The 16,789-nt window shown below is 43.5% G+C and overlaps 2 protein-coding genes across 5 annotated transcripts in view; both read right to left on the reverse strand.

The window, feature by feature from the left end:
- TULP3 (tubby like protein 3) overlaps positions 1–6,027 on the reverse strand; it is a 77,697-nt gene extending 71,670 nt beyond the window's left edge. For all 3 annotated transcript variants that reach the window (XM_006096080.3, XM_014462052.2, XM_006096079.3), the window contains exon 1: positions 5,946–6,027. In XM_006096080.3, the coding sequence (XP_006096142.1) occupies positions 5,946–5,986 (41 nt within the window). In that variant the 5' untranslated portion in view covers positions 5,987–6,027. The remainder of the gene's footprint in view (positions 1–5,945) is intronic.
- A 1,554-nt stretch (positions 6,028–7,581) lies between these two features.
- Positions 7,582–11,445, reverse strand: RHNO1 (RAD9-HUS1-RAD1 interacting nuclear orphan 1). 2 transcript variants are annotated; one of them, XM_006096082.3, is made up of 3 exons: positions 11,277–11,445; positions 10,542–10,793; positions 7,582–8,968 (listed from the first exon to the last, which is right to left on the reverse strand). In XM_006096082.3, the coding sequence occupies exons 2-3, from the start codon at positions 10,707–10,709 to the stop codon at positions 8,405–8,407; spliced, it is 732 nt and encodes a 243-aa protein (XP_006096144.1). In that variant the 5' UTR covers positions 10,710–10,793; positions 11,277–11,445; the 3' UTR covers positions 7,582–8,404. The 2 variants fall into 2 exon arrangements, with proteins under 2 accessions (XP_006096144.1, XP_023615715.1); XM_023759947.1 differs by lacking the exon at positions 11,277–11,445 and having other exon boundaries at positions 10,584–10,798.
- Between the last annotated feature and the right edge of the window lie 5,344 nt (positions 11,446–16,789).

The raw sequence follows: 16,789 nt of genomic DNA on the forward strand, positions 1-16,789 counted from the left end.
TTGCCTGATTCTCCTTTACATTTTCTCTCTTCAGGCATGCATTTTCCCTTCTCTTTCTTGCATAAAGATTAAATTCCATTATTTTGCCTAACAACACCAAATAAATGTTTCCACTTCCTTTCCACTGGATGAAATTAATAGGCATTTGTACTTCACTAAAATGTCTGATTTCTTCACTGCTGTCCCTAAAAATAATTAGAATGCAGTCAGTATCAGTTGTTATCATTTACATGAACAAATGGCATCCAAAATATCTGGATTAGATATTTTGATAATATGTGAGAAAAAAAGAGGAGACTAGAAGTCAAAAACTGATTTTTACTTTTCACTACACCATTTACTTGCATGTGACCTTAGGTATATCGCACCCTTTCTGGGCCTTAATTTCCCCGTTTTTAAAATAAAGGTAATAACACCATCCCTTCTCTTTTCAGAGTTATGAAGTTAAAAAGAGATCAAATACATGAAAGCACTATAAATGCTGCAAAGGATACACAAATGTAAGCCATTATTGTTGATCATTTTACCTGGACAGATTTCCCCCCCTTTTTTTTAAATTGTTTTATTGCTTAAAGTATTACAAAGAGTATTACATATGTCTCCTTTTTTCCCCCCGCCCTTGACAATCCCCTGGCCTCCCCTACCCCCCAGTGTCTTATGTCCATTGGTTATGCTTATATGCATGTATACAAGTCCTTCGGTTGATCTCTTACCTCCCCCCTCCCACCCCCCAACCCTCTTCGGCCTTCCCGCTGTAGTTTGACAGTCTGTTCGAGGCTGCTCTGCCTCTGCATCTATTTTTGTTCATAAGTTTATAATGGTCTTTATTATCCATAAATGAGTGAGATCATGTGGTATTTTTCCTTCATTGACTGGCTTATTCACTTAGCATAATGCTCACCAGTTCCATCCATGCTGTTGCAAATGGTAAGAGTTCCTTCTTTTTTACAGCAGCATAGTATTCCATTGTGTAGATGTACCACAGTTTTCTAATCCATTCATCTACTGATGGGCACTTAGGCAGTTTCCAGATCTTAGCTATGGTGAATTGTGCTGCTATGAACATAGGGGTGCATATATCCTTTCTGATTGGTGTTTCTGTTTTCTTGGGATATATTCCTAGAAGTGGGATCACGGGGTCAAATGGGAGTTCCATTTTTAGTTTTTTGAGGAAACTCCATACTGTCTCCATAGTGGCTGCACCAGATCTCCCCTTTTTATAAACATTACTCAGTCAAAACACTCCTCTCTGCTTTGCTTCTGGCTTGCATGACATATTAACACTTGGAGTGGGGGAAACGAGTTAAGTCGGCTCGCGTGAATTGCGCGTACTCCGCGGGAGCCGTCTTTAACTCGGTTCATATAGATTTGCGGTGGAGTGCGGGAAACGTGTAAACTCGGGCCAATTGTAACTGCGTATTACCAAATATTTGTTTGTAATCCACCCTTTTGGTGGATGGAACAAAACCAAAAGACAGAGCCATCTTATATTTTGGCGGGAAATTCACCCCACACCGGAGTGTTAAATCACTGTAAGAAAATTACACTAGGTTTCAATGGAGAAACAAGTCAATTCTCTATCAAACTTGTTTCATTCTAAAACTAAAATTAAAGGCAAACTGTATATTTATTGAAGTTTTTTCCTGAAAAACTAAATAGAGTGATTTATTTTTCCAGAAGCCTGTTTGGAAAATAATTCTTGTTTTCTTCTTATAGCCCTATTTTCTCTACATTAATTATCATAGAAAAAAAACCGTGCAGCAACTATGCCCTGGCTGGTGTGGTTCAGTAGTTAGGGCGTCCGTCAGTGCACCAAAAGTTCAATTGCCAGTCAAGGGCACGTGCCTGGGTTGCAATTTCCATCTCAGCTCCAGTCCAGGTGGTGTGGGAGGCAACCAATCGATGTGTCTTTCTCACATCAAAGTCTCTCTCTCTCTCTCTCTCTCACTCTCTTCCCCATCCTTCTTCCACTCTCTCTAAAAAAAAAAAATCAACGGAAAAAATGTCCTTGGGTGGGGATTAACAATAACAACAAACTTGCAACAACTATAATTCATATTTTTTAAAAAATAGATCTTGCCCAGGATTAAAGTAGCTATAGACTTTAGACTATTATATCCTACCTAAAACTCAAAAATCATCAAATTTTAAGTCTGGAAAGGATTATTTAACACATAGAATATTTTTGGAAGGCCCCCTAAGAAACCTACCAATGAATGAAGTAGGTGACATAGAGACAATGAAAAAAAGACATAATTTTCACTTAATATAATTTTGTACTTTTTGAAATTTGAGCCATGTGCAGCATATATATATATAATTTTATTAATTCATTATAAATCACCGAGCGAATCTGAAGAAGCCCTCATTTTCCAGAGGAGAAAACTGAAACCAAACAAGAAAACTGAAACCAAACAAGGGGATAAGCTGCTCAAGATCACACCACTAGAGAGAGAAAAAGCTGGGCTTGGAACTCAGGAACCCAGTAGAAGCTTCCAGTGTTTTGTCCCTTACCACAATGCCATGTGGTAAAACAATAAGTGCTGCCCTGACCGGTTTGGCTCAATGGATAGAGCATCAGCCTGTGGACTGAAGGGTCCTGGGTTCGATTCTGGTCAAGGGCTCATGGCCAGGTTGCGGGCTCGGTCCCCAGTACTGGGCGTGCAGGAGGCAGCCGATCAATGATTCTCTCTCATCACTGAGGTTTCTATCTCTCTCTCCTCTCTGAAATCAATAAAAATATATTAAAAACAGCAGTGCCATCTTATACAAAATAAAAATATTCCTATAACCCTTTTCAGAATTGTGGTCCTCCAGAGCAGCGGTTGCCAACCGGTGGTCCGCGGACCACTGGTGGTCCGTGAGGTCTGAAAGGTTGGCAACCACTGCTCCAGAGGTCCCGGGACTTGTGACATAGTGCTCATCATGAATGTTTTCACAGAATTTCTAAGGCAAAGGGACAGAGATGACAATCCCATTATCAAGACTCGCACCAAGTATTAAGTGAGTGGATAAAGACAGAACATCAATCAGCATGTGGGTACTATGTCTCTCAGGCAAAGGGAATTTAAGCTTAACCAGGCCAGGAAAATGTTACAGCTTTCATTACTATAAACAGTAAGGATGACTGATGAGGCCAGATAGAATTAGAAGGACAAAGAGCTTATTCCAGTGAATTTACTCAGAAAAAATAAAGCAAAAGCAGATGACAGGAAATTCGAGTTTGAAAGAAGTCTTACTTCCACGGTGGAACTACTCTCAAATAGGAGAACTAAGGGAATTATCAAGGCCCCTTCTCGTCCTAAAATCCTCAAAGAGGCAAGGCAGCTTCAACTCCTCCTCAGAGCAATTCAAGCATACTTTTCTTTCCTCTTGGTAAGAAAAAACAACCTTTTCTTTCAACGGGCACAAATTCAGGGAAGCAGCAGAGTTTCCATAGGACGGAATAAGAGAAGCCAGAAATGAAAACTATTCCAAAAATGTTTGAGTTTGTCTGCTTAGACAGAAGGATCTTGGAAGAAAGGAAATTTACTTCAGGGATTATTCTTTCCTTTCTAGGTCTGTATGTAGCCTTCACTATTGGAGAAATGCATGCATGCTAGACATTATTAGGTCTTTACTATACCTTTTGATATTTGCCAAACAAACTGCAGTCATGTATTAGTTAGTCTAAGTATTTTTAAGCACTGGGTAAGGTCTGTTTGCCAAGCAGTTGCTCTGATGAAACATTTAAGAAAGGGAGAATATGAAAGGATAACAAGCCTGGCCAATACATAACCTCCAGCCACTACTACTGCTCATATTTCTAATGAGAAATCATGGCGTAGGGATAAACCACAAAGATTTTTTTAGTCAACTCTGGGTCACAAGGTCACCCACTCTGAGAAGTGTCTCTCACCACATCTACAATCCTTGATCAGGAACAAAAGGCCAGAGGGAGCTCAAATTCTAGCACCAGCCAACCGCTGTCATCTCTAGGGAATCTATATCAAATGCCTAGCCTCATCAAAGGTACTCAGAGTATTGTTTCAAATTCCATCTCCAATTTTCACTAAATAATTCAGGCATAGGAAAATATTTGAAGTTTATTAGTTAATTTTTTTACTTTGTTGAAAAGAAATCTGCCTCATGGTAAAACAGTCACATAATTCAAAAAAGAAAAAAAATCACAAGAAACTTAAAAGTCAGATATTATACTTCACATTAAAAAGGTATTAATGTCAAAAGCTCTAGCCATGTATTTCATGGAACACATTAAACACACAACCTGGAGCCAATAAAGCATGAGACATTCCACTCCCTCTGAACAACAGATGAGTTAAACAGTAATAGAGGCTGCACTAATATTACCTAGGGCAGGAGAAACATTTGGTGACTCACATATTCCCCTTTGATGTCAATGTCTAAATTAAAGAGCTGGTTTCTTTGGGAAGGAAAAAAAGGGGAGAACTTTAAAATTATCCTTTTAAACTTCAGATCCCATAAATTAGCCATTCTCAATTTCAAAGTCAATTCCACTTTTTCCCCCAAAAATCATGAGTCATATCAAACATCTGGTACCCGTGAAATGTATTGCCTTAAATTTATTCAACTAATTAAGATTTATTGAGTGCCTACAACTGAACAAAGACCATCTGAATTCAATGAAGGTGCTCAATTTTAACTTTACCTACTCCTAATACCTCCATATTTATACTTGTAAATGTAGACTTTCTCTCAGCCTGAAAAAAAAGTGCAGTGAACAAATTTCACAGAGCACAGTTATCACATAAAGAAAAACGATGAAAGAGGAAAATAGGTGCCTCCTCCGTGACAATGATTTTGTGTTTTTGTTTTTAATCCTTACCCGAGGATAATTTTTCCATTGATTTTTAGAGAGAGTTAAAGGGAGGAAGGGGGAAAAGAGAGAGAGAAACATCTATGCGAGAAAAAGACATGCACGTGCTCCCACCAGGGCCGAGATGGAACCTGCAACCCAGGTACGTGCCCTTAACTAGGAATCGAACCTGAGACCCTTTGGTGTGCAAGGCCGATGTTCTAAACACACCACTCAGGGCTCCCAACAACGTTTTTAAATGGTTTAGAATTGTTTACCTATCTGTTACTCTAAATATCAGGCTAAATCCTTACACACTAAATGTCTGTGTGTGTGGTTTTATTGGTTTTTGTTTTTTTGGGGGGGTTTTTTTGTTTGTTTGTTTGTTTTTGCCGTGGTATGGAATAAAAAGAGGGGGATACAGTTGGTGTGTATGATTTGAATCTTCAGACAATGCCAAAGTTTTAAGCCAACGATTTCACGCCGCTCCCCATTAACTTTTCATTAACCTGGCAAACAACAACTGACAGGCTGAGATTTCGGATCGTTTTATTTCTGGCAGAGGGAGAAAAAGGGACATGGCCGAGAAAGAGGAGCACAGACAAGGGGGACGGTGTGTTGCAAATAAGACAGCTAATCTTGAGTAAGAGATAATTGCTACAAAGCAAATAGCAGCAAAAGAATACTTTTGCATTTACAGCCCATTAAAGCAATGGCATTAGAGCAGATTATTAAACACCACCCGCAACCTTCCGCTTCGAGGACCCAGGAAAGACTTCTACCAATCTGTCATGACCGTCCGAGGCGGTGCGTGAAGCACAGGACTGGCGCGTTTAGAGAAAGCGAGGCCCACAGAGGGCAAGACGAGCTCGAAACGAAAACTCCAAGACTTTCCCAAGCAGGACCTGAAGTCCCTGATCCCGGGGCGGGATGCTGAGCCGCCGCTCCCCACCGCCACCCTGGGAAAAAGGAGGTCCTCCATGGCAGAGGAGCGAGGGGGCTCCAAATCAGCGCCCCCCTCCCCTACCTGAGCCCACCGCCCTCCCTTCAGAGAGCCCGAGAGGACCGCCCTGTCTAGCTTCTGTCCTCTTCCCCGCTCAAGACGAGACCAGCCATGCCCCTCTCTGACCTGTCCCCGCTGGGTCCGAGGCGGCAGCGCGACGCCTCCATTCCCGCCGCTCAGAAAGTAGCCGCCACCAACCAGATTCCCGACTCCGCGGTTGGGGTGCCAAGCCTGGCGCGTGTCCGGGCCCCGCCCCCTGGAAACCGCACCCCGCACTGTTGCCACCGCCAATTGGCCCGCGGACCAGCCGCTCCGCTCCCATTGGCTCTTCCCGCCGTCCGGCGTGGCGGGGTGGGGTTCTAAGGGGCGTAGGAACTCCGAGTCGGAGGCGCCTGCGCCCGAGCGGGGATGACGCGCGAGGGCTGGGTGCCTGGACCACTCTGCGGGCGGGGACCGAGGATGCTCCCCCGCTGGGAAGCAAGTGGGTCAGGGAGCCGCCCAGCCCCCACAAACTGAGCGGCCTCCCCGCACCCCCGTGGTGTGTACACAGACCCCCGAGAGGGCGCGCTACCCGAGGTCTGTAATATTAGAACTTACAGAACTTACAAAAGTTATCGCGCTTGAGTTTAATTTATAGCATTCCAAGGTCAAAGTTGTTTCCACATTGGGTTTGCATTTCTAAGAAGGCTAGAACTGGGCACAAGCTAGGAGGGCAGAGCTTTGCACTGGGGCTGGGTCAGCCTCCATTCGCTGTGACCCTGAACATGGTTCATTACTTGTGCTTTAAAGTCCCATCTATACAGTAAAAAGAACAATCCTTGCTAGTCTGCCTTGGCCTGGACCTGACACAGAGTAGGTTCTTAAAGCTGAGTGAGATGCTGGTTGTATGGAGAAAGCACAATGAAGACATTTTGTTAACTGGGCAGTTCAATACTAAGAAGTAGTGTTCTCTAAAAAGTTCCCACATTTATTTATATACTTTTTTTTAAAAATCCTCACTCGAAAATTTTTTAATATTGATTATAGATAGAGGGGGGGGGGGGGAGAAACATTGATTGGTTGCCTCCCGTACCCGCCCCATGGGTACCAACAACCTAGTTATGTGCCCTGACCAGGTATCAAACCTGGTTGCTATATGGGAGGACACTCCAACCACCTGAACTACCTCGCCAGGGCTATTTACACACATTTTAAAGTTACTCCTTTTAAAAAAAATTATTTTTATTGATTATTAGAGAGAGAGAGAGAGAGAGAAACATCAATGTGAGAGCAAAACAATGATCAGCTGCCTCCTGCAAACCCCCTACTGGGGATTGAGCCCACAACCCAGGCATGTGGCCTGACGAGGAATCGAACCAGTGACCTTTAGGTACATGGGACTATGCCCAGACAAGTGAGCCATACATACCGGTCAGGGCTATTTACATACATTTTAAACCAGGGGTCCTCAAACTATGGCCCGCGGGCCACATGCGATCCGCCGAAAACATTTATCCGGCCTGCCGGGTGTTTTTGCCGCCGCTGTGTGCATAGAAATTTGTTCATAGTTTTTTTTTAAACTATAGTCCGGCCCTCCAACTGTCTGAGGGACAGTGAACTGGCCCCCTGTTTAAAAAGTTTGAGGACCCCTGTTTTATTTATTTTTTTTTTTAAATATATCTTATTGATTTTTTACAGAGAGGAAGGGAGAGAGACAGAGAGCTAGAAACATCGATCAGCTGCCTCCTGCACATCTCCTACGGGGGATGTGCCCGAACCCAGGTACATGCCCTTGACCGGAATCGAACCTGGGACCTTTCAGTCCGCAGGCCGACGCTCTATCCACTGAGCCAAACCGGTTTCGGCATTGAGGACCCCTGTTTTAAACAGTTACTCCAAGAAATCATTTTGTCATTCTATTTAATATTTACAGAATTTTTTGGTTGGAAGTAAAAAATCAAAACAGCAAACCTAAGTATGCTCCCTTTATCTTCCTGATTCTACAACAGCCACTAAAACAGGGCTTGCTGCCTTTCGTCATCTTGCCTTTCAACAGGAGAGCCAAAGTTGCACAGGTGTCGGCTCAACTATAAAGTCAGAATTTGCTTTGATTTTTTTCCATCCATGGGATCATAGAGGAAGCTGCCACTGAGCACAACAGAGTTGGTACTCAAAAATGTGGAATGAATTAGTTTGAATAAGGTGATTAAAGGGTTAATGGGTAGTGGTTAAATCAAACAATTAAGACCTTTAGTGGCAGAGGCAGTGTTGCTGCATTATTGGCAGTCAGAAGCAGGGTTCTCCAAAAACTTTCTGCAATCATTTATTTAAACACAATTTAAACAGTTACTACAAGATATTTTAAAATTTTAAACAGTTAATACAAGAAAAATATAAAACACTAAAAACTGTTTATAAATTTTAAAAAGCAAATCTTGGAACTGAATTCCATCCAAGGTTCTGGTTAAAATACCTTTTTTTCTTGATGTTATTGGTATTATTTCCATTTTATTCTATTGATGAACTCTTCTGTAAGTCAGAAAAGTAACTTTAGCAACTCTATGAACAGCAGCAATCAATTTCTTGAGATTACTGATGTAATCCAGTCAGTTTTTCACAAGGAACTGGCTTTTGCTGAGCTTCCCTCTCTCCCTGAGGTAAGTGAACAGGTGCCGTCGTCTCCTCCACGTGACCTTCACCCCATACTTCTCTTCAGGGGTGTCTTTAACCAGAACAGGCCCAGGCTCTGGGCTCTCAGGAGTGCTAGTGTGAAGGGAGCAGCTTGGCAGGCTGTTTTCCTTCTGATCTGGGGGAAGCCCCACCTGCTTCACAGAAGATGACTCTGGGGTCTGGATATCAGGTGCAATGAACATATAAGGTAAGTTTTGAAGTTCATGTGCTGACATTTCCCCATAGCTTGGGGGACTGAGCATTGGAACTATGGGCCTTCCGGAAATGTCCTTTACTGAGTGATCGGGGCTCTCCTGGATTAAGGGGCCTCCAAGTGTGGCTGAACTGGAAGAAGACTGTGGATTCTCAAATGTTAGATGTGGAAACTTGGAGGTGGCAGATTTTCGATTTGAATGTCTTGGCTGGTCTCGGTGATGTTGTTTCCCTTTCCTGTTGGCTAGGAACCAGCTTTCTGCTGTTGTATCAAACTGAGGTGATACCTAAGGGTCAAAAACAAAAAAAGGTGAGGACAGCTACATACCAAGTACAAACCTAAGGGAAGAAATTATACCCAATGACCAGAGATCAGAATCCTAAATGGGACTCACTATGGCCCTGGCCGATTTTGCTCAGTGGTTAGAGTGTTGACCCTTGTACCAAAGGGTCCCCGGTTCAATTCCTGATCAAGGGCACGTACCTCAGTTGCAGGTTCGATCCCTTGTCCCCCTATTGGGGTGAAAGCAGGAGGCAACCAATTGATGTATCTCTTTCACATCAATGTTTCTCTCTCTCTCCCCTTCTTTCCTTTTCCCTCCCTTTCACTCTCTCTAAAAAAAGAAGAAGAAAAAAAAATCAATGAGCCTGGCCAGTGTGTCTCAGTGGTTGAGTATCGACCCATGAAGCAGGAGATTATGGTGCGATTCCTAGTCAGGGCACACGCCCAGGTCTCGGGCTCAATCCCCAGTAGGGGGGTGTGCAGGAGGCAGCCCATCGAAGATTCTCTCTCTTCATGTCAATAAAAATTTTTTTTTTAAATCGTGAAAAATATGTATTTCCTCAGGTGAGGATTAATAAATGGAACCCACTATTGTAAGGGACACAAAACAAAAATACCTGTTCAATGGGATATTAATAGAAAGGGATATGAGCTTGGGCAATCTATTTGATCTCTCTGGCTTTCAGTTTCCTCATGTGTAAGAAAGGGGACAATGCCTCTTTTTCTTTATCACACTATATAGCTGCAACTTGTTTAACTATCTTTAAACTTTGAGGGCAGAGACCAGCAGTTTTATTCACCATTGATCCCAGCACCTAGCAGAATGCCTGCACAAAGGCCCCAGGTAAAGAATGAATGGCTGAATGCAAGAATAGGGAGTGAGATTGTAGATTGAAAGCAAATAGCACAGGACCTGGCATGTAATCAGTTCTTAATAAATGTTCATTCTTCTTCTCATCCACTGGATTCTAACATTTCTGTTTCTTCTACAACCATGAGCAAATATGTCTCTCCTAAGCAATCCCGAGCAGTTTATATTTATTAAGCAGTCCTAAGCAGATGTTATGCTTTAGTCTGGTCCTTTTGCTATACTACTTCCCAGACATACAGTAGCTATATGGGCTTTTCAGCTGTGAAAATATGACATAGGCCATTTCTGTGGGGTTTTTTCGAGGTTCAATCTATTAAACAGTAAACAGAGTAATTAGCTCAGGAAACAATCTCATTTTTTACTAGTTCTGCCATTTATCTGGATTTTCTCACCCAGCTACTGGATAGTGAAATTTTTATACTAAGCTCTTTCAGTCAGAGGAATGTGTGTGTGGCGGGGCGGGGGGGAGGGGGGGGGCGGTAGACTCCAATTCCAACCAATCCAGATTGAACTTTCTGAGTTCAGTTTGAAATTAGAAAAGAAGATATAGCAGAAGAGATGGCTGACGAGACAGAAAGAGTATATTGCCTCCTTGTCCCTGCCCCATGAATCTTACTCTTTGAAGGCCCTGGTTCAAGGAGCAGAAGAATCAGTATTTTGAGAAGCCTAACAGAGTAAAAGTCAAAGTAAGAAACCCATGGCCTACCCAGGAAGTGATGGTGTTGTGGTCAATGGGCTTGCTGGGCACCTGTCTAGTGTGGGTGATGGGAAGCTGTGGCGATCTATAGTGGTGTTTGGGGCCCTCCAGGGGCTGTTGGTGGAATAGCAGCTGGGCTTTCTGGGATGTTTGGCGGCGTTTTTTTCGGGGAGGCATCAATAGGTGATTGAAGAGCCGTTAGTAGCCACATGGTGCTGGGTGTAGTCAGGTACCAGGAGAGGCTCCAATTCCAACCCATGCCTGCAGAGAAGAAACAAAAGCTCTTACTTATACTCTGCCAGTCTGTTCTACTATCAACTTACCACTCCTACTGAAAGATGTGGGAAGTACAGCTTCCTAACCTACATCATCAAGTTAACAACAGTAGTTCAAAAAAAACATCCCCCCCCCACAAAAAAAACAGTAGTTCACATGCAATATCTTATTAAACATGTGTTAAGTGTCATGTTAGGTGTTGAGAATTTAACAATGAAAAATAATTTATTGTATGATCATTTACTGAGTGCCAAGCACTTGTGGGACACAGAAGTCAGACTGTCTCTGTTTCAAAGAGCAGGAGAGATAATTACAATAATAGGGCCAATGCTTCCACTCATCCCAAGGGAGGCTTTCTACAGAGGTTTAAAGGGCAAGGGAAAGCAGGGAGGGCACTCCAGGCTGAGGAGCAGCGCACACAAAGCACAAAGAACGTGAAGGAGCATAGGAATTCAGGGAATCACAAACCCCATGTAGCTGGACCCAGGTATGAAGAGATGAATGGCAAGAACGAAAGCTGGACATGGTGTCAGGGTTAGTTCAGAAAAACCAGGCGTGTTCTCGTCGGTGTGGCTCAGTTGGTTGAGCATCATCCATGCACAGAAAGGTTGCCAGTCGATTCCCAGTCAGGGCACATGCCCAGATTTCGGATTCATGTACCTGGTGCGGTGCATACGGGAGGCAACCAATATCTCTCCCCTCTCTCTCTCTCTCTCTCTCTCTCTCTCTCCCCCCCCCACCCCTATTTCTCTCTCTCTCTCTCTCTGAAATCAATAAAAACATTAAAAAAAAAAAAAAGAAAAACCAGGTGTATCATATGAGTTTGGATTTTAGCCCAAGTAGTCATTGAAGGATTTCAAGCAAAAAGATATGATCACACTTGGATTTTTTAAACTTTTCATCCCATATCATTTTATTTTTATTTTTTAAATATATTTTTATTGATTTCAGAGAGGAAGGTAGAGGGAAGAGAGAGATAAAAACATCAATGATGAGAGAGAATCATTGATCTGCTGCCTCCTGCACGCCCCCTACTGGGGATTGAGCCTGCAACCCAGGCATGTGCCCTTGACTGGAATCCGCATGCCAATGCTCTATCCACTGAGCCAAACCAGCTAGGGCCCCAGATCATTTTAAGCACACACAAAAGTAGACTAAATAATATAATGAACCCCTATGTACCCATCACTCAACTCCAACAACCATCAACCCATGGCCAATCTTGACCCATCCATACCCCTAACCACATCTCCTTCCCCTGTATTATTTGAAGAAAATATGATATTCCCAATCATTATATCATTCCTATTAATATTATCAAATGTTCAAATTTTCCATTGTCTCATAAATGTCATAATTGGTTTTTGTTTTCTTTGTCTTTTAGACAGGTCATCCTGGCAACAGTGTGAAAAGAGAAAACAAGTGCCCTGGAAGTAAGAGAACCACTTCTAGGAGGGTACTGTGTTACCTAAGTGAAAAATGGTGAGGCATGAACCTGAGTTGTCAGTGGAGATGGGAGGCTGGAGACAGAGGCAGGATCAACAGGACCCAGAAAGTAATAAAAAGTCTGGAAAAGTATCCACTGAATCTAGTAACCAGATCAATGTTATTTTTTGTTGTTGTTAATCCTCAACCAATGATATTTTTTTCCATTGCTTTTTTCAGAGAGTGGAAGGAGGGAGGGAGGGGAGAGAGATATATTGATGTGAAAGAGACATATTGATTGGTTGCCTCCTAAACACACCCCAACTGGGGGGGAAAGGGGGGAGATGGGAAGTGAACCTGCAATCGAGGTACGTGCCCTTAACCAGGAATCGAACCCAAGACCCTTCCATACACAGGCCGATGCTCTAACCACTGAGGAAACCAGTCAGGGCTAACCAGATCAATTTTAATACAAGCTTCGTCAATGTAATGGTGGGACAGAAGTTCGAATGCAATAGGTAGAGAGGTAAGTGGGGGGGTGCAACTGAGCATCCTAGACTTAGAAAACCACAGAAGGCAGATTGGTTCCACTATACATTCATGATTCAGTTTTTCAGTCAACAACAACAACAACAAAAATACCCTGATTTATGTCGCTAAGCAGTGGAGATACAGGTTAAAAAAGGAGGGGGGAGAAAATCTCTACCCTCAAGAAACTAACATTTTTAAAGTAATATCTATTTGTTCCTTCATTCAACAAATATTTACTGAGCGCCTACGGTGTGCTAGGTACTATTCCAGGTGCTGGAAATATACCAGAGAACAAAACCAAATACCTACCCTATGACACTTATATCTTAGTTGGAAGTGATAAGAGGTATGGAGAAAAATCAAACAGGATAAGGGATTGAGCTGACTGGGTGTTATTTTAGACAGGGTTGTCAGGGAAAATGTATCTGAAAAAAGCAATATTTGAGCAAAGACCTGAATAAAAAGGAAGAACAAGCTCAGCTGGTGTGGCTCAGTGGTTGAGCATCGCCTTTTAAACATGAGGTCACAGTTTAATTCCCAGTCAGAGGGGGTAGGGGTTGTGTGTGCAGGAGGCAGCTGATCAATGATCTCTCTCATCATTGATGTTTCTATCTCTTCCTCTCCCTTCCTCTCTGAAATCAACAAAAATAATTTTTAAAAAATAAAAAGAAAGAACAAGCAAACAATAGAAAGATGTGAGTGGCATGCACTCTTCCTCTGGGGAGCATGCCGCACCTTCCCCTTCTCCTTTTCTTCCCCCACAGGCAAGCATCTCCTAAACTCTAAGGGACCCCAACCAGAGGAGCAGTGGAAGCGGCTGGTCCTCAGTTAACCCCCTGAACCTGTCTCCAAGGCCCCCTTTTCTCTGACTTCCCAGTGAGCCAAAGCAGCCCAACCTAGGCTTTCCTGTTACTTCTTCAATGCTAAGCTCTTCCTTATTTCACTGTCTCCAGCTTTAAAAAACATCCCATCTGAATGTGCTTTTGCTGCGGCCAATAAAATTCTTGCTTGCTATACTAAAAAAAAAAGGAAAAAAAAAGATGTGAACGAAGAATAGTCCAGGCTGTAAAAATAATAAGTGCAAAGTGAGAATATGCCTGACTCTTTCAAAAAAACAGTAAGGTCAGCAAGGCTGACCAGGAGAGGGTAGGAGATTAGAACCAGTTCATGTGACACTGGGCTTTATAGGCAAGGTTAAGGACTCTGGATTGGATTATTGCTGATGTGATAGGAAGCCACTGAAAAGTTCTGGCCAGAGAAGTGACATAATCTGATTTATAGTTGTGGTTTTTTTGATTGATTGATTGATTGATTGATTGGAGTGAGAGGAAGGGAAGGAGGAAGAGAGGGAGAGAAACAAGCATCAGACTTGATGTTCCATTTATTTATGCATCCATTGGTTGACTTTTTCTCGTATGTACTCTGACCAAGGATCGAACCCACAACCTTGGTGTATGAGGAAGACACTTTAACCAACTGAGCTACCCAGACAAGGCTGCTTTATACTTCCAAAAAGTATTTTTTTATCGATTTCAGAGAGGAAGGGAGAGGGAGAGATAGATACATCAATGATGAGAGAAAATCATTGATGGGCTGCCTCCTGAACCTCCCCTACTAGGGATCAAGCCGCAACCCAGGCATGTGTCCTGACCAGGAATCAAACCATGACTTATTGGTTTATGGGTCGACGCCCAACCATGAGCCACACCAGCCACACTTTTAAAAGATAACTTGAGGCACTTTGTGAGAAAAGGTGGGTTGGGGAAAAGGGGGTGAGAAAGGAAGCAGGAACTCAGAAGGCTATACTGCGGGAATCCAGTGGAGAAGTGACACTGGTAGCAAGGGTAACAGGGAGAAGTGTGGAAATTAACCAGCCTCAAGTGGACACTACTGTTGTGTAGCAATCCTACTATGTTTATGTATTAACTCATTTCCCACAAAGATTATCTTAAAACTTTTCCACTTTCTTAAAACTTTAGAACTCTCCTTCTCTATCAATAAATGACCTATTTCCTACTTCACAAAGAATACAGCAAACATCAAAGGACATTCATTTTCCAGAAATCATGCAAACCTGCATATATCTGCAGCCATCCCCCTTTTTTCTTCTGTAATTAGAGGTCAAGTCTCTTTTGCTCTCTCTTTTTTAAAATATTTTTAAATACTTATTGGTTTCAGAGAGGAAGGGAGGCGGAGAGAGAGATAGAAACATCAGTGATGAGAGAGAATTGTTGATTGGCTGCCTCCTGCATGCCCCACACCAGAGATCAAGCCCGCAACCCTGGCATGTGTCCTGACCGGGAATCGAACTGTGACCTGGCTCATACATAGGTAGACGCGCAACCACTGAGCCAGGCTGGCTGGGCCCCTTTTGTTTTCTAAGGCCTTTTCCTCTGGTTGTGCTTTGGAACCAAACATTTCAATAAACACCTAAAGGTAGATGACTTAAGTATTTATATATTTAGCTTAGAATTCTCCACACTCAGGACTCATATATCCTGCTGTCTATTTAACAGCCACTAGATGTCTCAAATGCACTTCAAACTTAATATGTTTAAAACTGGATTCATGGTCATTTCCCCTGCACCCCTGCCACAAAAGTGATTATCCTCCAGGGCCCTTGCTCAGGAAATGGTATAATTCATTCAGTTACGCATCCAGAAACCTTAGCATTTCCCTTTCCCCTCTCCCATCTGACCCAACACCTCTTCAACACGTCTTCAAGAATGCCCCTTTCTCCTCCCTGCGTTTCTCTTCCCACCTCCCCACACCACCCTTCAAGTTCCAACAATCCAGGCGCTGATAGTTTCAGTAGCCTAACTGTTCTACCCTAATCCACTCTGGCACCCCCTGCAGAGACCTTTTTAAAAAGCCTTTGTACTCACCATGCTCCCTCCAGCTACACAACCTTTCACACCTTACTCACTTTGCTTTGAGGGTTTCCCTCCCTTCTTTGCATAAAGACATCAGATCTTACCAAGCTTTAGTTCATCGGGAAAAGCCTTCCCTGACCTACCAAGGCAAGATCTTATTATAGATACTCAAAGTTATCACTGACCTCTAACTTATCACTTCACGGCTATAACTCTCCACTAGCTTATTTTTTTAAAATATATTTTTATTGATTTAAAAGAGGAAGGGGGAGAAACATCAATGATGAGAATCATTGATTGGCTGCCTCCTGCATGCCCCCAACTAGGACTGACCGGGCCACCTGGGCACGTGCCCTGACCAGGAATCTAACTGTGACCTCCTGGTTCATAGGTAGATGCTCAACCACTGAGCCACACCGGCCGGGCTCCATTAGTTTGAGTCTTCAAAAACGTCTGTGCTCCCTCTTTCCTTCCATTAGACTGTGAACTCAAACCTCCTCTGCCAGGGCCTGGAACACAGTAGGTGTTCAACAAAATTTGTTGAATAAGTTAGCAATACTATATAGAAAAGGTTGGTTTGAGGGGTAGAGGTGGATGAGACATCAGTATTTGAAGATCTGGAGCTGAGGTAGGCTTTATGGTGTGTAATTTTTTTTAAGATGTTGGAAACTTGCCCGGCAGCATGGCTCAGTGGTTGAGCATCGAACTGTGAACCAGGAGATCACCGTTCATTCCGGGTCAGGGCAAGTGCCCGGGTTGCGGGCTCGAGCCCCAGTGTGGGGCGTGCAGGAGGCTGCCGATCAATGACTCTCTCTCACCCTTTATGTTTCTATCTCTCCCTCTTCCTTCCTCTCTGAAACCAAGAAAAGTCTAGTTTTTAATTTAACAATGTTGGAAACGTGATGAAGAGAATACGCTGCCCTCAGACTCTCGATGTGGCCGGGGGAAGTTGACGATCGTTGGCTGTTGGTTCGCGGAAACGACCAGGGTAGAGGCAGGCCGGTCCCGAGGGCGGCGGGGGGAGGGCCTGGGTGCTCCGGGAAGCGACGGGGCTGCACCAGGGAGAGCGGGCGAGGAGGCCGCCACAGGCGCCGCCGGAGCCCCGGGTCCCGCCGGCCCGCCACCGCCGGAGCCTCCCGGCGCCCTCCCTGC

The sequence above is a fragment of the Myotis lucifugus genome, unplaced genomic scaffold, assembly GCF_000147115.1.
Source record: "Myotis lucifugus unplaced genomic scaffold, Myoluc2.0 scaffold_167, whole genome shotgun sequence".
In the NCBI taxonomy this organism is placed as follows: Eukaryota; Metazoa; Chordata; class Mammalia; order Chiroptera; family Vespertilionidae; genus Myotis; species Myotis lucifugus.